Source organism: Hyla sarda, chromosome 13 (assembly GCF_029499605.1).
Source record: "Hyla sarda isolate aHylSar1 chromosome 13, aHylSar1.hap1, whole genome shotgun sequence".
Classification (NCBI taxonomy): domain Eukaryota; kingdom Metazoa; phylum Chordata; class Amphibia; order Anura; family Hylidae; genus Hyla; species Hyla sarda.
In genome coordinates this window covers 3397291-3420006 of record NC_079201.1, presented here as the reverse complement: position 1 = coordinate 3420006, position 22716 = coordinate 3397291, and the positions used below count along the sequence as shown (strand labels likewise).

Here is a 22716-nt window from a genome sequence, read left to right as displayed (position 1 = left end):
TTAGTATCTCTGTAACCATTATCATTACTAAGTAATAATAGTCATAGTTATTATTCTTCATAATAGGAAAAATAGGAAAATGTATCCCCTCTCCAAAGTATAGGGGATACATTTTAGATCGCAGGGAGTCAGAATGCTGGGACTCCCGTGATCTCCTGCACGGCACCCGGTTCTCCCCAAGAACGAGTGCCATATAGACACATGGAGGGGAGGTGTCGGCCGCCACTTCTTCGGGGTTCAACGCACTCCATTCCTGGGGATTGCTGGGGTTCCATGCACGAGATCACAGGGGGGTCCCAGTGGTCGGACTCCCCGCAATCTAAAACTTATCCCCTATCCTTCTGAGTGGGGATACATTTTCCTATAAGAAAGTTCTCCTTTAATAGCAATTATTCAATTAAGTTTCTAATCAGAGGGTGAAAGTTTGTCATGAACTAGTCGTGCTCATACAGCTGATGGGATTGTTACACTGCATGTGTGTAATTTGCCATCTCACTCTATAAATTATAAAATCTTTTACCTTTAACACAAAGTTGTCTTCCGCTTGCAGTTTCAGGTCCAAAACCGCTTGTTTTACAAATGTCTCAAAATCCATATCTCTCTTTCTGGGCACATCCAGCGCTGGGAAAAGATCTCCGATCAGACCCATGAAGACAGGCATGTCATCTGTGACTATCTTGGGAATGTTGAAGTCACGCAGAGCTCTCATGAGGACCTGGTCTTCAGGGCGATCAGGGTCTCCTCTCTTCAGGGAACCAGCTACCACCAACACAGATTTGATAGCTCTCAGACCCCAGTCGTAGTGGTCCTGTATAGGGAGAAAAATGGAAGAAAATATGACAAAAATGTCATGTAAAAAAATCAAAAGAAGAAAAAAAAAAAAAAATCTTAAAGGGGCTTCCACAGTTTTGTATTTTTGAAATAATAATGAATAATCTGTGCATTCCGAAAACTTCAACTTTCTAAAACAATCTGTGTTTCAGTTCACACGTGCAGATTTTATCATTGACACTACAGAATGTTCACCCAGAGAAATTTGTAGTGTGCACAGTGCAGAAGGATTCTATAGGGTGAATGGGCTCTTGGAAGAAAACCTGCAGCAAAATATGTGTGGATGTGTCAAGTTGCTCAAAATGATTCTGGCTGCCGATCAATATATATATTAATACTGATATATTTATATGTAATTTCTAATGCTGAAGGAAAAAGATATTTGCTGAACTATGCACCACTTTCCTGAGCTTGCAATCTACTCGTGACTAAATAATCTTGGAACAACGCAAGAAGACCCAAGATGAGACGTCGAGTCAAAACATTTGAGGAAGATGCAGATTGTAGAAAAAGGGTAAAGAACTGGAATTTTCCAGTATTAGAGTGAGAGGGCTGCATAAATGATCTTTGGCCTAGAAAGAAATTAATGGACACTAGATATGCTAATATATACGTACACAATATTTAAACGACCAATCAGAATGTAATATGCTAATTGTGATGTCATAATTCACCCTCCTTCTTTGTGCAATGTAAAAACCAAATTTACTTCCTGTAATAAACAGAACTCCCTGGTGTACCGAGGAGGGAACCCATACCAACCTGGCCTGGTGTGAATTTTCTTACGTCGGAAATTAGTACAGCGGTAGTCACTCACAGATTAAGGCCGCACATTAACTAATCCTTAACAGATGTACCCATAAAGCCGACCTGTCAGCAGGTTTTTAGGGTATATATTAAGGCTGTGTCTGTTTATGACTTTGGAGTGCCCAAGAGCAGTGGTCTCCAACCTGCAGATCTCCAGATGTTGCAAAACTACAACTCCCAGCATGTCCAGACAGCCGTTGGCTGTCCGGACATGCTGGGATTTGTAGTTTTGCAACATCTAGAGGTCCGCAGGTTGGAGACCACTGCCCTAGAGAGTACTCCTTTCATCTGCTAGATTACAGGAGAGATTATAGGCGGAGTACAGGCCAATTGTTGTCAATCGTGGGGTGGGAGGTAGAGGAGGTGACCAGAGTACAGAGGGGAGTGACTAACTAGTGAAGGGGTAGAACGGTGCTGGGCACTAGCAGCTGTGGGGAGTGGGCTCCAAAGCCTAATTTACATACCTTTCATACTTTTTAAACTCTCGGCAATGGAGGAGGGGTTAGGTATGTACAAATTTGAATTTATTATTTAACACTCCACATGCCAATGAAAATGTCAAGTTAATGTTTGCTGTATTGCAGAGTGTAACATGTTCCCGTTCACTTATAGTAAGCAAAGTACTTGATACATAAAGTGTGTTAATATATTACCCTGCTTCATGCTTCCCCCAAATTTGGATTTGTAGGTTACGTATTGGTCCTCCTCACATATCTTTTTTTTTTATTTTTCCTCTGACAAAGAGGGGCCACTAGACACAGGGAAGACCGGCATTTAATGTTTAAATGCAAAGATTGCTATTGTTTCCAGAATTTAAACAGTTAAAGGAAAACTGTCACATGTTTTCTCCCACACTATCCATAGTGGTGGATAGTGCGGGAGACGCTGATTAAAACGAGCCCTACCTTGTCTGGATCTGCACTGCCGTTCTCCCGAAATTGTAGTTTTATTATCTGTTGAAATCTTCCTGTAAGCGGCATGGGCGGGGCTTCAGCGCTTAACTGGCACTGACGTCAGCGCCGCTTATGAATATTCATCCCCCCTCCCTCCAGCTCTCTTTGCCGCTCCTAAATGGGGGGAGGGGGGATGAATATTCATAAGCGGCGCTGACGTCAGTGCCAGTTAAGCCCCGAAGCCCCGCCCGTGCCAGTTTCAGCAAGATTTCAACAGATAATAAAACCACAATTGCGGGAGAACGGCGGCGCAGATCCAGACAAGGTAGGGCTCATTTTAATCAGCATCTCCTGCACTATCCACCAGTACCTGTGGATAGTGCGGGAGAAAACATGTGACAGTTTTCCTTTAAATGACGGAATCGCCAATAACCATCATTACCGGCAGATGTCTGCTGCTAATAGCGGACCCGACTACCGAGCCGGTCCCATGACGTGTATGTCATGGGTTGGGAAGCGGTTAAGTAAAGTAAACGCAACGGAGGTCATCCCAGCAGTGGTTAAACTAGACCTCCGGTTCGACACTATGTAAAACGGACCTGCCCAGCTGTGTGATATAGATCTCGTAACGCTTGGCCGCGATTATTTCATACTCATCTTCATCCTAGTAAAACTGGAAACACTTTAAACTTGAAACAACCTTTAACCGGCCGTACTCATATCTCTCACAAAAGTGTCTGCTTTAAATCAATGGGACCTTTTGTCACGTACAGTATTGTACTAAAGTGGCAGGACTGGCCGCTTCATTGAGCCACAGAAAAAAGGATAGATTGTTCTGCTCCGGTGCTAAATCACAATGTCACACACCGGCCCCGGCAAATCGGGTTTGATACTGTAACCTTTATGTAACAGAAGAAAGATGAACGAAGTTACAGATTCAGCATTAAAATACAGGAGTGACTGTCTGGCCAAGCATGCCGCCTGGTAATGAGTCCTTTCAAGTGTGTTCCGCCAGGCTTAGCATTACACGAAGGACGTGGTATGCATTAACGGAAGAGGGCGAGGCGCAAATATATAGGGGGATGGGGGGGGGACCCTCAATAAAAATGTCATCTGTCTGTAATAGAGCAATGAAATGGAAGGTGAGCACTACTGAGGGGTGAAGATATACAGACAGGGAAGTTTAGTGATTACAGAAACATGGAGCCATTATTAACCATTCTGTACCATGGACAGATTACACAAATGCAGTGCTAGAATGAGTACTATGGTTATAATTGTAATGTGCAATTGTATTACTTTATATATATATATTTTTTTTTTTAAAGCCGAGGAACGTGCTCTCGAATCACCCAAAGTGCAAGAAAAAGTGCAAACGTGTTACACAAAAAAAACGTGCACAAAGGATGCGGTCCATCGCAAGCCCTTCTCCGATAGGAGAGAGGCCCCCCAACAAACCTTACCCTTCGCCTCCGGACCAAAAGGTACCTGCGAGGTTCCAGGTTCGATGTCCCTTTTCGCCGAAGCTACTAAGGGACCACAAATGCTCCCAGCATCCCCCTTGGCGTTAGCCAAGGTATCTGCCCGCAGAGCCGATAATGGTCGGTACCCTGCCAAAGCAGGAGTACCCGGGGTGTTTGCAGGGAGCTGCGGAACCTAATGGCCACACACACCTCCCCTAGACCGCCAGGAGGGACACCCTGAAGGGCTACCGCATCCTGACAAATCCTGTGGACACACAACACGCAAAAAGTGACACAGTGAGACAAAAATAAATAAATAAGTGAATGTGTGCAGATATACTGCCCGGACATCCGGACGGATCTATAAACAGTTCTCTGATCCTAGCCAGAAGGCCGGGAATCAAGAGGTGAGTGCCACAAAGGTGTAGAGTAATGGTGCCCGTGCTTCAACTCAGTGAGCCAGTATTCCCAGTGAGTTTCGGCACCTCGGGGTCACCACTCTCCGAGGCACTAAAGTACTTTATATAGTGACTTATTTTGTGCTTGTGAATTCAGATTGTCATAACTCCGAATGACTTAAAGGGGTATCTCCAGCCAAGAAACCTTCTATATTACAGTGGTCCCTCAACATACGATGGTAATCCATTCCAAATGGACCATCGTTTGTTGAAACCATCGTATGTTGAGGGATCCATGCAATGTAAAGTATAGGACAGTGGTCTACAACCTGCGGACCTCCAGATGTTGTAAAACTACAACACCCAGCATGCCCGGACAGCCGTTGGCTGTCCGGGCATGCTGGGTGTTGTAGTTTTGCAACATCTGGAGGTCAGCAGGTTGTAAACCACTATTAGAGAAAATTGTACTGTCACCGCTGAACGGGATTTCGCCGTCCATCGATGTCGCCGCTTCCTCGAGGTGTCCCCGACGCTCCGGCAAGGCCTCTGCTTCCCGGCAATGCGCTCTCCGTCGCCGCCATTACGTCGCTACGCACGCCGCTCCTATTGGATGACGGGACGGCGTGCGCAGCGACGTGATGACGTCGATGGAGAGCGCCAACGATGAAGGGGATCCCGAAGAGGACACGCCGGAGCCCAGAGGACAGGTAAGAGACATAACCGGAGCTCACGGGGCACCGTAAACGGCTATCCGGCGGCAGCTGAAGCAGTCAGCGATGGCCCCGACATAAAAAAGCATCGTATGTTGATGCTGCCTTCAACATGTGATGGCCTCTGAGAGTGATCGTATGCTGAAATGATCATTTGTCGGGGCCATCGTAGGTCGAGGGGTCACTATATACTCCACAGCACTCACTATTCTGGTGGATTCAATAATCCTAAAATACTCAAGACCTGTACTCACTATTCTGCTGTATATATATAGACCTGCAACGTTTCAGCTGCCCATGCAGCCTTTTTCAAACATGATGCGTAAAAAAAAAAAAAAGCTGCATGGGCAGATGAAACATTGAATGTCTCTGTATTTAAAAATGGAATAAAACCACCTGTGTTTGCATTTATCCGAGTGCTGCAGCCACCTTTGTGTTTGGATCTGCATTTGGGTCTGTGACCAGGGCAATCTGGACTACGTGCACCATTTTACTTTTAAACTTGATATACATACATGTACACACAGGAACATGGAGGCCCAGCTGCTGAGACTTGTAGTGCACACATACCTGTTTAGACAGAAGTTCTTTGCACAGCTGGTAGAGGGTAATAAACTTCCTGGCCAGTAGCCTGGCTTCAATAAATCCTTCTGCCACCAACATAATCTCACAGATCAACTCAAAATCAGGGACCACCATCGCACAGGGCCTGGAGGGGAGATACAGATTAAGTTTTTGGCAGCAGCAATTGACTGGGCGAAGAGCCCCAGTCACAATGTAACTGGCACCAGCATTGTGAAGCTGAAGGGGGTTAAGATCGAGCTCCAGACCCTCCAACAAAACACAAAAAAATAGAAGTAAACCTGTGACTGAGTAGGTGAATGATTTTTTTTTTAAACCCAAAAAGGTCAGAGGGGGCTGGGAAGATTAAAAAATGGGGATGGGAATACCCTTTAATTTTGTATGGGATAAGTCTTACCTGAACAGAGCCTTGAGATTTTCTGGAAGTTCGGTACGGCCAGCGTAGCCTGGATTCATGGTGATGAAGATCCCGACAGATGGAATGAGATTGATCTCCTCTCCTAGGAAGTTAAATCTCTTTTTCTTGTCCCTTATGGCATCTTGTATACTCTTCACCTGTTTAGGATAATATACAATGATTTTCATATAGACTGATTCTAGTTTACAGGGTTTCTAATGAATGTATCTATCTGCTCTTAAAGCAAATCATACAGATGCCCTAACCTATAATTTGGTGCCCGGTTGCCCTTTTTACCATTTTTTTTGCTGTGTGAAGGACTTTGTTATATTTTCTGTTTGCCATTTCTTTATTGTCCTCATTCTTTACTGACACCAATTGTGGAACATATGCAGCATCACTTTTTTCCTGTACTTTAAGAACTCATTTGCATTGCCTTTTTACCGTTTATTTACTTCTAAAATGCAAAATGAAGTGACTTCAAAATTCCTTCATGAAAATGCCTTACCACATGAGAGAGGAGATCCTTCCTGGGCTGCGGAAGGAGAAATTAGTCCACAAATAAAGCTGTGCTGATACACAAGCGCGAGTGAAAAAAACCACTCCCGCCTAGTATCTATAACTGGGAGAACCACATTAGTAAGGTTTTTAATTTACCCAATTATAACCTACATAAAGGGGTCTAAAACAAGTTGTAAACTGCATATCAGGGGGTCAAAAACTAGGAGCAGGTTGTAAACTGTACATAAGGGCTCTGAAAATAGTAGCAGGTTGTAAATTGCATATTAGGAGGTCTGAAACTAGGAGTGGGTAGTAAACTGCATATTAGAGGATCTGAAACTAAGATTAGGGAGTCTGAAACTAGGAGCAGGTTGACAAATGCATATTAGGGGGTCTGAAAAAAGGGGCATCTTGTAAACTACATATCAGGGAAACTGAAAATAAAAAGCGAATGAGTGCATGAATGAATGAACAAATCAATGAATTACAGAATGAAGACTGCAGCTTAAAATTTAGTGCAACTTTTTCATCTCAAAGTAACCAATAACATATGTAAAAGGTGTCGATAGCCTTTGCTACCATACATCCAATTGGAGACTTACCTGATAGAAAAGGACGGCAGTTTTTGGCAGTTTTCAATATATGTAAGTGGAGAACTGCTGGAGTAATATTTACATAATAGTGATTCTGGCAAAACTGCTCTAAATCACTTTAAAACATCAAGTCCCTTGCGTTTCCTCTTTACATGTATCATCAGACTTTACCAATGGATTTCCTTCAGACTATAGACTCTGCAAACTCTGATAATAATCCATAGAGAATTGCTCTAGAAAACATGAATACATATATTTTTTGCAGCCTACGTGTCTCCTCCCTCGCAAACTAAAATATGGATTGTATACCTTGTGTGATAAAACCATCCCCCTTCCCATCAAAAAAAAAAAAAAAAAATGATTTTTGTGCTTACCGTAACATCTCTTTCTCGGATGATCCATTGGGGACACAGAAACCGTGGGGTATATGCTGCTGCAACTAGGAGGATTGACACTGGGCAACAAAAGAAAGTCAGCCCCTCCCAGCAGGATATACCCGCCCACAGGCACCTGAGCTAATCAGTTTAGTCCCAAAGCAGTAGGAGAGGACAGACAGGTAAGACAAAAACAGTAACTGTCCGAGGAAAGCACAGAATAAACATTAACTGAAAACACCCTTAGACAGGTAACCGAAAGCTGAACACCAGAACAAATGGGTGGCTGCTGTGTCCCCCCAATGGATCCTCCGAGAAAGAGATTTTACAGTAAGCATAAAAATCAACTTTTCTCGATCAGCTCCATTGGGCACACAGTAACTGTGGGATGTACCAAAGCAGTCCCTGGGGTGGGCAAAAAATTCAAGCAACTTAGGTGGAAGGCTGAACCCCAGACACCTGCAACACTTTGTGACCCAAACCAGCATCAGCAGATACAAAGGTATGCACCTGGAAAAACTGCATAAACGTATGTAAGGACGACCAGGTGGCCACCTTACAAATTTGCAAGGCAGGAGCGTGTTGCAGAGAAAGCCCAGGAGGCCCCGACAGAACAAGTGGAATGAGATGAGACCCTGTAAGGAGGAGTCTTCCCCTTGCAGCGATAAGCTTCCGAAATGACAGAACGGATCCACCGCGAAATGGTCGCCTTCAAAGGAGAAAGCCTCTGGAGTCACATTGGCAAAAGGAAAAAATGACTAAAAGGTAAATCCGAACCGCCTGTACCACATCAAGACCATGTAGCAAACGTGCTCTGGGATGAGACGGAGCAGGACAAAAAGACGAAAGGACAATGTCCAATTTAGATGAAAGGCAGGACAAAAAGGACAGGACTGGATGAAAAACAACCTTGTCCTGGTGTAAGACCAGGTAGGGAGAACGACAGGAGAGAGCTACCAGATCCGAAACTCTCCTAATAGAAGTGATAACAATGAGGAAGGGCACTTTCCAGGAAAGAATACTGCAAAGTTGCTCCAGTCCAGACTGTAAAAAGGAAACAAGTCGTGGGAGGGAGAACACAACCGGAGAGAAGGATTAAAATTCACACCATCGAAAGTAGGACCGCCAAGTACGGTGATAAATATTGGCAGAGTAAGGATTGTACGCCTTCATCATAGTGTGGGTCACTTGGGAAGAGAACCCCCTGCCCCTCAGAACCGCGGTCTTAACTGCCACACCGTCAAATGAAGCGAAAGGTAATTGGGGTGGCAAAGGGGACCCCTGAGAAAGCAGGTCTGGACAAACTGGGTGACGCAGTGGCACGTCGTCCACTAGTCGAACCACGTCGGCGTAGCACGCTCACCTGGACCAGTCCGGAGCCACGAGAATGGCTGGGGCGCCCTCCACTTTGAGCTTCCTCAGGACTCTTGGAAGGATAGGAAGAGGAGGGAAGAGATAGGGGAGGGCAAGTGCGACCAGGGAATCACTAGGGCCTCTATGGCTAGGGCCAGGGGACACAAAGAGGTCCACATCTGGAGTGCCCCAGAGGTTGCAGATCTCCGGAAACACCTCTGGAATAAGAGACCACTAGCGGGGGTCAGCTGAGGAGGGACTGAAGAAGTCCACTCCCGGAATGTGAATCGCCGAGATGGAGGGAACGCTGGATTCCGCCCAGAGAGGATCCTGGAGACCTCGGCCAACTCTTCGGGGCTGCGGAGTGCCGTCCAGGCGATTGACATATGCCACAGCCGTGGAGTTGTCCGACTGGACACAAACAGGACGGTCACATAGAAGGCAAAGATAAATTGCGCGAAGTTCCAGGATGTTGAAGGGGAGGAGAGCTTCCTGGGAGACCCAACGGCCCTGGACCCAGAAGACTCCCCCTACCACCCCCCAAACGCTGAGACTGGCATCCTCCATGATGACTTGCCAGTGGAGGGGCAGAAAAGATCGCCCCTGACGAAGAAGAGGGGACTGAAGCCACCACAGGAGGGACTGGCGAGTCCTGGGAGGAAGAATGATGCTGCGATCGAGGGATAGCGGAGACTTACAGAAGAGAAATTTGAAGAGGTTAATAATGAAACTGGGCGAAGAGAACTGCTTCCATGTCCGTCACCATCCGACCCAGGACTTCCCTGCAGAACTGAATGGAAACTGAAACCGTACGCTGGGGAAGGCGAACTCTTAACAGAGCACGTCGCTCCGGCACTGGAGTCCCAAGAAGATCAAAGACTGGGTGGGAATCAGGTTGGACATGTCCTGTTTGAGCACCCAGTCGGAACAGGACAAGGTCTGAAGAGAGAGACGAAGACTCTCTTGATCCTGGGCCCTGGTTGGAGCCTTGACCAGGAGGTCGTCCAGGCAGGGAATCACGGAAACACCCCAGGCCCGCAGGATGGCAATCACTGCCGCCAGGACCTTGGTGAAGACCCTTGGGGACGTGGCCAGGCCAAAAGGAAGGGCCACAAACTGAATAATGGCCCTCCAGAACTGCAAATCAGAGATAGCACTGATGTGCTGGAAAAATGGGGATGTGAAGGTAGGCATCTTGGATATCCACCGAGGAAAGAAACTCCCCTCCGGGTTGAGATATCTATATAAAAGAGGCAAAAATTTATAGAAAGCGGTGGTGGGAAAGTGGAGAGGGGGAGGGGGATATACTCACCCTGTAAACGGCCATACTCACCTAAGATACAGCCAGCCAGCTACATTCACCCGCATCACGTTAGACTGAGAAAGCAGGACCAGCAGGGGAGATAGGGGGACCTGGACCCAAGGTGCAACCCCAGGCGCTGGCCATTGGCATTAAGGGGTTAACGGTGCATACTTTATGCCGCTAGCCGCATATGGGGGAACAGGTAGTTTACCTAAAATAGGCCCTAACTATAAAATAAAAAAGAAGACCAGGTCTGGAGATCTCCAGACCTGTGTCTGCCTCCTACTGACACTAAGCTAAAACTGATTAGCTCAGGTGCCTGTGGGCGGGTATATCCTGCTGGGAGGGGCCGAATTTCATTTGTTGCCTAGTGTCAAGACTCCTAGTGTCAGCAGCATATACCCCACAGTTTCTGTGTCCCCCAATGGAGCCGATCGAGAAATTCCTACTTTTAGGCAATCTAATAAGAGCAGACTGGTGGAAAGAAAAGCAGAGTTGAAACGTCCACTGAGAAGCCCGACAGCCAAAGTGATGGGAAGAAAAGTGAAATAAACCGTGACCTTTACATTGGCTTCTGCATCTCTCTGGGGCCCCACAGGCATCGCTTTAAAAGGTCTCACATTTGTAAAGGTTGCCATTTGAAGCCTAAGAAACACCCACAATGTTTCTGATGGGAAGCCCCTCGATACTGCTTGCTAGTGGTGAAGAGAACACGTTACATTTCAGCTACCTGACACCAAGTATAATGCAACATAATTCATCAGCAGGCTCAGTTCAGGCACAAGTGTCCTTATATAACTACACAATGCTACAAACGTTCCAACCTACATGAACATTTCCCTTCTGTCCTAGTAACAATTAATTGCACTGGATATTGATCATCAAAATCGATAAAAATATACAAGCCGGGTTGTGCTTGCATTTGTACATCTGATTATATTTTCAGCATTGAATTTTATTTAGATTTGACCTCCTGTCCAGGAGGGTCACATGATTAGAGGGGTGGAAAATACAGTTAAATACCGTGGAACCGCCATAACTTACAAAAATACCTTAATACACATTTTTGGTCATACCGCCCAGCTCTACACAGTATAATAGGGGTAAGAGCAGCCCAAATATTTCAGTTTCTGACCTTGTGGAGAGACAGGGACCGCCCGGTCTACTCTCGTGATGATGTGTAAGAAAGTGAGAAGTGGAAGGCAGACATGTGGGAGGTCACAGCAGCACAGAGTATTTGAGAAGAATAATGTGAGGATCTAATAAAGGACTGGCGAAGACAGCGGTGACCAAGATGATATGTAATTTATATTAGGAGGGGGGGGTCACTAGGACATTTGGGAGGTCACACACAATTACACTGACAAAGGACCATGAATCCCAGCAGTACAGAGTATTTGAGGAGTAGTGTGCTAAATGACCAGTCCAGTATTTCAGGAAAGCAGAAAGATGTAAAATTGGTCAAGTGATCTCTTCAATCAGGTTAGCAAGGACAGGGCTGAATGTGACAGGTCCTAGCATCAGGATACGTGAATAAAAGGGGAGACAAGTGGGAGGTCACAGGGTTCCCAGCAGTACATAATATTTTAGGAGAGAAGTGTGCTTACCTTATAGGAGGTCATCCTACCCTGTGCTCCCCAAAACACTAGTAACACAAAACTCTTATGAAATGCACTAATCTTGTAACAAAATTTGAAGCAATAACCTTGGCGGTTGACTCCCCTATCATAAAGTGACAGCGTATTACTAGAATATGCCATTACTTTACCATTGGTGGAATCTCCACGATCGTGAGAAACTTAGATGGGATATACTTTCTTCCATAATGTGTGCACAATAAATATTGGGGTTGACCAATTTCAATGTATAGCGCTGTGAAATCTGTGTGTGCTATATAAATAAAGAATTATTATTATTAATAAAGAATTATTAAATCTCTGCTTACCTGCACAGCGACCACAGACAACACCTCTACTGAGATTCGGTTAAACTCATCAAAACAACCCCAGGCTCCGGTCTGTGAGAGACCCTTGTAGATGTTTCCACAGGACTGACAGAGAAAATAACAAATCAATCCTGAATTTAGCGAGATCTCTGCTGATGTTTTTATGTAGGACGTGGCCAGGATACTTACCTTGTAGTCCATCTGTTCAGAGCAGTTGAAGACGTATACCATGATGCCAAGAGCTCGGCCCAAGTCTTTAGTGGTTTCCGTCTTACCAGTACCAGCTGGTCCAGCAGGCGCTCCGCTCATGGTGAGATGAAGGGACTGGGTTAAAGTAATGTAACATCTAGAAAGTACAAGGTAACCGAATTACTGCTGTGTGGGTCTCCAGAGGATATGTGTATGCTCAACTTTCAAAGGATTTATATTCACTTATAAGGTTTATTAAAGGGGTATTCTGGGCAAAAACATTTTATCCCCTATCCAAAAGACAGGGGATAACATGTCTGATCGTAGGGGGCCCGCTGCAAGACCCCCTGCGATCTCCCTGCAGCACCGCAATACAAGTGGGGACTGCGTCTCTAGTTTCGGAAACCTACTGGTTTCTGGGACTGGGGAATTGACGTCATGCCACGCCCCTTCCATTCATGTCTATGGGAGGGGGCATGACGGCCGTCACGCCCCCTCCCATAGACATGAATGGAGGGGGCGTGACATCACGTCCCCAGTCCCGGAAACCCAGAGGTTTCCGAAACTGGTGAAACTGCAGGGAGATTGCGGGGGTCTCAGCAGCGGGCCCCTTGTGATCAGACATCTTATCCCCCATCCTTTGGATAGGGGATAACATTTTTTGCCCGGAATACCCCTTTAATATTAAGATGAAAATGAACTTTAGATGCTATTTCACTTCCAAACCCCAACTAAAACTTTTATTCTCAGATACACGTATGGAAAAGTTGTGTCCTTTACATTAATTGTGTAAAAAAAAAAATCCATGCTGTTAGATAAGGGCTAGACAAAATATGGTGCTAGGAGGAAAGCTGTGCTCTGCAGGTCTGGTAGACTGTTACATACCTATCTGTAAGAGGAGTGATAACCAGCCGGGGAGTGTTGCCAAGATATTCATAAGAGTAGATGAACTGGGCATCACAGATGTTGGCAAAGCAATGCTTCTTGTCATCGTCCCAGCGGTGCCTGAGCTGAGACAGCCACACGAAAGCCTGGGCATTGTCAACCTGTGAAATGAGGACATGACACGCAGGTTAAGCTCCATCTGTAAAGATGACAACCTAAGAGCTAAAGCTGCCACAATATTCCTGACACAACATCTTTGGATGGCCAAACACCTTAACCCCTTGCTGCAGAAAACAGCGCTGCCTGTATAAGTAAAGACGATTCCAATGCTAAATAATGTGACAATGTATATACAACCATAGGCCGGGCAAAGCTGCAAGAATACAAAATGTTGGGTCTTAGAGGGAATTTCCTCTCAGTGCTACTCCTGTCTATACACACTGTATGGACATCCCTGCTGTAAAAGGGTTCGGTATGACCATGTGGAGCATGGCACCATGTTATGCTACAGTCATCACCCCAATAACTATGGATAAATTGGAAGACGATTTTAGCATAAGAGAACATTAAAGGGGTACTCCGGAGGAAAACTTATTTATTTATTTTTTTAAATCAACTGGTGCCAGAAAGTTAAACAGATTTGTAAATGACTTCTATTAAAAAATCTTAATCCTTCCAGTACTTATTAGCTGCTGAATACCACAGAGGAAATTATTTTCTTCTTGGAACACAGAGCTCTCTGCTGACATCACGAGCACAGTGCTCTCTGCTGACATCTCTGTTTATTTCATGAACTGTCCAGAGTAGGAGAAAATGCCCATAGCAAACATATGCTGGTCTGGACAGTTCATAAAACTGACAGAGATGTCAGCAGAGAGCACTGTGCTCATCATGTCAGCAGAGAGCTCTGTGCTCCAAGAAGAAAAGAATTTCCTCTGTAGTATTCAGCAGCTAAAAAGTATTGGAAGGATTAAGATTTTTTAAAAGAAGTAATTTACAAATCTGTTTAACTTTCTGGCACCAGTTGTTTAAAAAAAAAAAAAAGTTTTCCACTGGAGTACCGCTTTAAGGTGTAATTATAAAAACATTTGACAAGTCCTAGGGTTTAAGTCTTAAGTTTCTTTGGTCAGAGTCTAAGCATTTAGTAGAATGAAAATGTAGAGAACCTCGCTGCCACAAGCTTCTGGTCAAGCACACACTTATTTCATATTATTGATCAGTCAGGATCTGAACACTCAGACCCCGACCACTATAAACTTTTCATACGTCTCTTTTTTTTTTTTTATAATGATCGGTACACTTTAAAACCCATGTACTCCTTTGCCCAGATTTCTTTTATTGTTGATTAGTTTCCTGAATGGAAAATGAAGGCACTTTTTATATAGTCTTTATAAAAAAAAATCTTGCACTAAGCTGCAACTTAGAGTAAGATAAGATAAATCCATCAGATGTGCCGTATACCTCATCCATGCGCAGCGTCAAAGCTTTCTCTCAGCCATGGTTAACATAATAAAGCTGGTCCAAAGGCTTGGTTCACACTATGGAATTTCTGAGTAGTTTGGGTTTGAATTCCTGTGCAGCAGAGTCCCATTGCTGACAATTGGATTCCGCTGCACAATGCACACTGCAGAGTTTTTTGAGGTGGATTTTCCATCCAGAAAATCCCCTTGTAAAATTCCGCCACAGTATTCAACTCATTCAATGTTCTGGCAGATCTCCGCTCTGCATACATTGCCGTTTATGGGGACGGCAATGCCTGTTCGGTCCTCGCGGCAGCTAATTTGTCCGGCTGGAGACTCCGCCCCTAGACATCTTATCCCCTATCCAAAGGATAGGGGATAAGATGTCAGATCGCCGGGGTCCCGCAGGTGGGGACCCCGGGATTGCTGCTGCGGCACCCCAGTATCATTACTACGCAGAGCGAGATCGCTCTGCACGTAATGACGGGCAATACAGGGGCCGGAGCATCATTACGTCACGGCTCCGCCCCTCGTGACATCACGGCCCGCCCCTGTCAATACAAGTCTATGGGAGTGGGCGTGGCGGTCGTCACGCCCCCTGCCATAGACTTGCATTAAGGGGACGGGCCGTGATGTCATGAGGGGCGGAGCCATGACGTCACGCTGCTCCGGCCCCTGTATCGCCCGTCATTACGCACAGAACGAACTCGCTCTGTGCAGTAATGATGGCGGGGTGCTACAGTGGCGATCCCCGGGGTCCCCAGCAGCGGGACTGCGGCAATCTAACATCTTATCCCCTATCCTTTGGATAGGGGATAAGATGCCAGGGGCGGAGTACCCCTTTAAAGAACAGCAGCAGAGAGGTTACAAGTCAGCTTAAATAGTAGATGGGAGGAAAGACACCCGAAGGACAGCCCATACAGGCTGGAGAGAGAGAGGAGAGCAGACAAGAGGATGTCTGCAGGGGAGAATTGTATATAGAGACAATAAAGAATTCATACTGCACATTGTAAAGGCTGTAGAAGTAAACATAGGCAATATTATTAGTCAAGTCGTACGGAAAAAATTTTTTACACCATAAAAAGTACATGAATTAAAAAAAAGCCACTTACCTTCTGTGCAATCATTTTAGCAACCACGTCACGAGCGTGAACATCAATGGTACATATCGTCATGATTTTCTGCCTGTCCCCCTTGGACAGCTGACCGATCAGCATAGTGATGAGGGTGTTTAGCTGGTTGACTTGTTTCTTGTAATACTCCTTCATGGCATTCTCATAGCCTTCTTCCAGCCGAGCAAAAGAGATGCCAACCTCAGTGGTCCACCAAATCTGTGTGCAGGTAAGAGCCACCTGGAAGGGCATGATAAGGAAATCAAATGGTTAAAATAAATGAACTCTACAAAATACTTAAATACTATTATCTGATGACTTGCTGAATTCGCTATATTTACTTGTAAGAGAATTAAAGGGGTACTACGGTGGAAAAAATGTTTTTAATCAACTGGTGCCAGAAAATGTAACAGTTTTGTAGATTACTTCTATTAAAAAAAATCTTTATCCTTCCAGTACTTATTAGTGGCTGTATATTACAGAGAAAGTTCTTTTGTTTTTGTATTTCTTTTTTTGTTTTCTGTCCACAGTGCTCTCTGCTGACACCTCTGCCTCTATCAGGAACTGTCCAGAGCAGCATAGGTTTGCTATGGGTATTTGCTCCTGTTCTGGACAGTTCCTGATACAGACAGAGGTGACAGCAGAGAGCACCATGGACAGAAAAAAAAAAGAAATCCAAAAAGAAAAGAACTTTCTCTGTAGTATATAGTAGCTAATAAATACTGGAAGGATAAAGATTTTTTAATAGAAGTAATTTACAAATCTCTTTAACTTTCTGGCACCAGTTGATAAAAAAAAATGTTCTTCACTGGAGTACCCCTTTAAGGAACAAACACAGACAAAGTTCTGTAAAATCTATGTTTCAGGATGCAGATGTCTACTACTCCGGAAAATTTGTGGCTTGATAATTTTAAGTGCTTAATTGTTTGATTGGCTGCATTTGTGTCTGGGCAAAAGGGAATATTTGGGCTAAAAGTTGCCCCCTTTGTTCTTAACTCATATAAAACAACTTGCTTCCAGAATAAAGCTAGAGTATTGTTGATTCACACCCATGTGTGGTCATTCATTGAACTCCAGTCTTACTGATTGTTAGCCGCAGATGAATACCTGAGAGATTTCTCTATCAGGACAATTACTCTCACATCTGGATTGTACAGTTATGCGAACTCTCGATGCGCTTCTATATTATGCCCACCATAAATCACAGTCCATCTTGACAGCTCCGATGGATTAGAGATGCCCACAGAAAGAGCGATGACAGCCGCACCCACCCCTTCTTTATGATAGGTCCACTTTGATCACGTGGATGCACACGCACAGCGGCGCGGCGCAGCCTCTGGCTCCAGCACTGCCAAACATCGTCCGCAGGATGCTGACATCTGGAAGCCGGATGTTGCGGGCTCCGTAGCAGTGCTGATTTCTGCCCATTTACACTATGTACTCTGAATAAATTTTACTTTGAATCTGCATGTTAACATACTGGTATTTTGACTCATGATGCTGTACATTTCTATGTAATTTGAGAAATTGTTCACTGTTTGATGTATAATGTAAACACTCTAGCTCCGCCCCATTTTGTACTGGCGCCATTTTTTGTAAGTATATATATACTTTGGCTGTATCTAAGTACCCCTACACTGATCTGAGGAAAGGGGTGTCTCCTCCGAAATGCGTCATTCTTTATTGTTTTTGTTTTTTATTTTAATAAACCACTCCAGTGCTTTGAAATATTCCTGGTTTGGACGTCACTTCTTATTGGACACAGCAGCGCCATCCAAAGGGCTATTTTCCTCTATTCCTACCTACTCGCTTCAGGATTGGATCATCCCTTCTCCTGGAACCCTGGGCACAGCAGCTGTTCCTGTTTTCATAAGTTACGCACTTTGTTGGGTTATATGCGAATTTCATATTCGCTCCAGGTGAGCGGCCATTACTTAAGGGCCAGCAAAGCCCTTCCCCCTACCTTATTCCCTACAGGATCTAAGTGGTAATACACGAGGCGCCCTCCGTCTCTTTTTTCTTTTTTATCTACAGGTACATTCTCACATAATGGTGTTTTTCCATTGTAAAAAAATCTAAAGTGGAATCTGCCATTTCAAATAAGCAGCAGAAAAAAATGACAGTCAAATGAACTAAATAAAATAAAATTAAAAACCATGGGATACATATTTCACAAGAATTACGCTCCAGAATCTGCATTATAAAAAAAAAACTCTTAAGGGGTATTCCAGGAAAAACTTTTTTTTTTTTTTTTAGATCAACTGGCTACAGAAAGTTAAACAGATTTGTAAATTAATTCTATTAAAAAATCTTAATCCTTCCAATAATTATCAGCTGCTGAAGTTGAGTTGTTCTTTTCTGTCTGGCAACAGTGCTCTCTGCTGACATCTCTGCTTGTCTCGGGAACTGCACAGAGTAGAAGAGGTTTGCTATGGGGATTTGCTTCTTAACTGGGCGGTTCCCGAGACAGGTGTCATCAGAGAGCACTTAGACAAAAAAGAACAACTCAACTTCAGCAGCTCATAAGTACTGAAAGGATTAAGATTTTTTTTTTTTTATAGAAGTCATTTACAAATCTGTTTAACTTTCTGGAGCCAGTTGATATATATAAAAAAGTTTTTTCCTGAATAACCCCTTTAATGTAGACAAAGCCTAAGGCTCAAGTCACAAGAGGCACTGAATTGGGGGCTGAAAGCTTGCCTATTCCACAAACGAATCTGCATCTTTTCCATAAGAATTGCTGCCACTGACTTCAATGGGAAACCGTGCAGACTCTAAAAGGACCTGACATGTTTCTGACTGCATTTCTCCTATTGAAATAAATGGAAACCATAAACTTTGTGAGAATCTGCATGAAATTCTGCACAGATTCCACATGTCACATGGATTCAATGGCTCATTTTTCAGTCTCTATTTTCAGTGAGACTTTGCCCTAAAGATTATAAGACACAGTGTCTACATAGCTGAAGGCCCTAGATATTATACATTGTGCTGCTTCATCCTATAACATTTAATTTTCCTCTCTGCCTTTTATGACAATAAAACCATAATTGAATAATCAATTGATGTATTCTGTTTTTATGCAATGTTGTCTTCCCTGTTCAGTCATGATATTTACCTGGGCAGGGTAGTCAAACAGCCATTGCTCCCTGGGCTTCTCCTCATATGCAGTGACGGCTTCAGTCATTTCATGCCTTACGGTGGCCCTCATGGAGTCCAGAACCCGATTCAGCCAGGTTTCCACCTGAAGACACAAGTCAAATACAATGTATCAATTCTTCATCTGATTTTACCTCAAATTCCACCAAATACCATGGATTATTTATGTATCTCATTCCCAAGTACTAATGTTTTTATAGAGCAACATTATATAGAGCTGTCATCTGTACAGGCCATCTTAGTTTAGGATAACATAGCATTCAGAAAGAATTATTAGGTCACCATGTTTGGGGGAGTAGAGTGCCATACCTCCCATGAGGTGAGCTGAGTATCTCGCCTCAGGAAGCAGATTGCTGAGGGCAGCATGTCTTATGAAGTGTCAGCATTTTCTGCTACACACCACTTCTCTTGGCAGTCAGGACAGGAAATAAAGTAATTACAGTGATCCCTCAACTTACAATGGCCTCAACATACAATAGTTTCAACATACAATGGTCTTTTCTGGACCATTGGAAGTTGAAACCAGACTCAACATACAATGTACAGACAGTACAGATCTGTGAAACATGTCAATGGCTGGAAGAACGGACCAATCAAAATGGGCATTCACGGGTAAAATCCCTGTATTACTGAAGTGTATGCACTGACTGGTGTCTGGTAGCGCCCCCTATAGTACAGGGAGGTATTACATGTTCTGTACTATTTACCTGTATTACTGAAATGTATACATTGACTGGTGTCTGGTAGCGTCCCCTACAGTACAGGGAGGTATTACATGTTCAGTACTCTTTACCTGTATTACTGAAGTGTATGCACTGACTGGTGTCTGGTAGCGCCCCCTACAGTACAGGGAGGTATTACATGTTCTGTACTCTTTACCTGTATTACTGAAGTGTGTGCACTGACTGGTGTTTGGTAGCGCCCCTACAGTATAGGGTGGTATTACATGTTCTGTACTCTTTACCTGTATTACTGAAGTGTATGCACTGACTGGTGTCTGGTAGAGCCCCCTACAGTACAGGGAGGTATTACATGTTCTGTACTCTTTACCTGTATTACTGAAGTGTATGCAGTGACTTATGTCTGGTAGCTCCCCCTACAGTACAGGGAGGTATTACATGTTCTGTACTCTTTACCTGTATTACTGAAGTGTATGTACTGACTGGTGTCTGGTAGCGCCCCTACAGTACAGGGAGGTATTACATGTTCTGTACTCTTTACCTGTATTACTGAAGTGTGTGCACTGACTGGTGTCTAGTAGCGCCCCCTACAGTATAGGGTGGTATTACATGTTCTGTACTCTTTACCTGTATTACTGAAGTGTGTGCACTGACTGGTGTCTGGTAGCGCCCCTACAGTACAGGGAGGTATTACATGTTCTGTACTCTTTACCTGTATTGCTGAAGTGTATGCACTGACTGGTGTCTGGTAGCGCCCCCTACAGTACCTGTTCCAGGGTTAGCTGCTTCTTTGGACACCAGGTGAGGGCAACTCCATGTTACTTTTTTAAGACATTGTGTACTGTACAGAACTCTGAAGAAGCTCCTGTCCTCTACATAGACCAGTGTTTCCCAAGCGGGGTGGCCCCAGCTGTTGCAAAACTACAACTCCCAGCATGCCTGGACAGCCGGGAGTAGATAGTGATTTACAGCTCCGAGGAGATCTTTATTACTTTTATATGTAAGGATTTGCTTTATCTATATTAGTTATCTACTTATTTTGTATTAATTCTCACTATTTCCTATTTTCGGATTACATTTTGGTGCCTTTAGAACCAATTATCAGGTTTCCTTAGAGTTCTGGTCTCAACATACAATGGTCTCAACATACAATGGTCGTCCTGGAACCAATTAATATTGTAACTTGAGGGACCACTGTATTTGGTAAATGTGTGACTTACAAAGAAGAATACACTAAACTTTGCTTGTATTGTTGTTTGTTTGCTGCATGCAAACTTTCTTTACTTATGATTTTAAACGGAAGTTGGGACATTTTAGTTTTCGACTGGGTTGTGTGTTACATGGAATCCATGAGTCTGTCTGACCTCTATCCTATCTATACGTCTTACCTGGCCGCTGCAGTCACAAGACTCGTTGAATGTGACGTATTCGTCCTCTTTGCTGTACATGCCGAGGCCAGTCTTGGATTCTCCATCTTCGAATTTCATCTTTGCCATGTTGTCGAACAGTTTGGAAAGATGGCGCATGACCTGCAGTGAAGCGGGGATGTCATTTAAAACACACATACGTTTGTACATGATTTGTATATCGTGTTCTTTATAACTGTCAAATTGTAAGCGACTGATGCAGCAAAAGGCCTGTCTTTCTATAGTACATATACCATAAAGAAAGCCTATGATTCCCAACATAACAACCAAAGACATCAACGGGCAGAGTGCGGTAGAAGAACGATCACAATTTCAGTCCAAAGTTTATTGGCAAATTCTTGCTGTACAGATCGTATCTGGTTCTCTCTTTCATCTATCACATCTATAGGATTAACCCACATGAACAGTTCACTGGGTAAATATAAGACATTACTTATCCCCAGCTGCACCCAGTATCATATTTCAGAGCTGCAATTTTAATAAGAACATTACGCCTGAAACGCGTCCCCATTATGGCATGTTTCTGTTTTATACTTTTTCATGCTGATGGATCTTAATGTTTTCAAATAAAGTTTAAGAATTTTAACACTGGATATTTTTAGCCAATATTGTGTACAACTATGTTTACCCGTGTCGGTAACAGCGCTAATGCCAGAAACAGAATCTGTTCTCAAGATGTGTTTAATTATAGGAGCATATACGATTTACAAGGAGGGTCAGCTGGCTTTACCTTTGTTTTTTGGACAGTGATTTACTAGTGGGGTCACTGTGTACACACATTACGTTATTTATCCTGAGTTACACCAAGCTCTGTTCAGACTAAGGGAGATTTCAGCTCTGAAGCCCATATAACTGTGAATGCAGCTCTGAAGTATAATACAGGATATAACTCAGGATCAGTACAGGATAAGTAATGTAATGTATGTACACAGTGACCTCACCAGCAGAATAGTGAGTACAGCTCTGGAGCATAATACAGGATATAACTCAGGATCAGTACAGGATAACTAATGTAATGTATGTACACAGTGACCTCACCAGCAGAATAGTGAGTACAGCTCTGGAGTATAATACAGGATATAACTCAGGATCAGTACAGGATAAGTAATGTATGTACACAGTGACCTCACCAGCAGAATAGTGAGTACAGCTCTGGGGTATAATACAGGATATAACTCAGGATCAGTACAGGATAAGTAATGTAATGTATGTACACAGTGATCTCACCAGCAGAATAGTGAGTACAGCTCTGGAGTATAATACAGGATATAACTCAGGATCAGTACAGGATAAGTAATGTATGTACACAGTGACCTCACCAGCAGAATAGTGAGTACAGCTCTGGGGTATAATACAGGACATAACTCAGGATCAGTAGAGGATAAGTAATGTAATGTATGTACACAGTGATCTCACCAGCAGAATAGTGAGTACAGCTCTGGAGTATAATACAGGATATAACGCAGGATCAGTACAGGATAAGTAATGTAATGTATATACACAGTGACCTCACCAGCAGAATAGTGAGGACAGCTCTGAAGTATAATACAGGATATAACTCAGGATCAGTACAGGATAAGTAATGTAATGTATGTACACAGTGACCTCACCAGCAGAATAGTGAGTACAGCTCTGGTGTATAATACAGGATATA

At 43.8% G+C, this 22716-nt stretch overlaps 1 protein-coding gene across 1 annotated transcript in view; it reads right to left on the bottom strand.

Annotated features, from left to right (window-relative positions):
• DNAH9 (dynein axonemal heavy chain 9) overlaps window positions 1-22716 on the bottom strand; it is a 264791-nt gene that overhangs the window by 146660 nt on the left and 95415 nt on the right. Inside the window, exons 23-31 of the mRNA XM_056549442.1 lie at window positions 21024-21164; window positions 18915-19040; window positions 15797-16036; window positions 13225-13385; window positions 12340-12496; window positions 12151-12255; window positions 6082-6239; window positions 5673-5811; window positions 521-808 (exon numbers count right to left, since the gene is read on the bottom strand). Coding sequence (XP_056405417.1) covers window positions 521-808; window positions 5673-5811; window positions 6082-6239; window positions 12151-12255; window positions 12340-12496; window positions 13225-13385; window positions 15797-16036; window positions 18915-19040; window positions 21024-21164 — 1515 coding nt within the window. The remainder of the gene's footprint in view (window positions 1-520; window positions 809-5672; window positions 5812-6081; window positions 6240-12150; window positions 12256-12339; window positions 12497-13224; window positions 13386-15796; window positions 16037-18914; window positions 19041-21023; window positions 21165-22716) is intronic.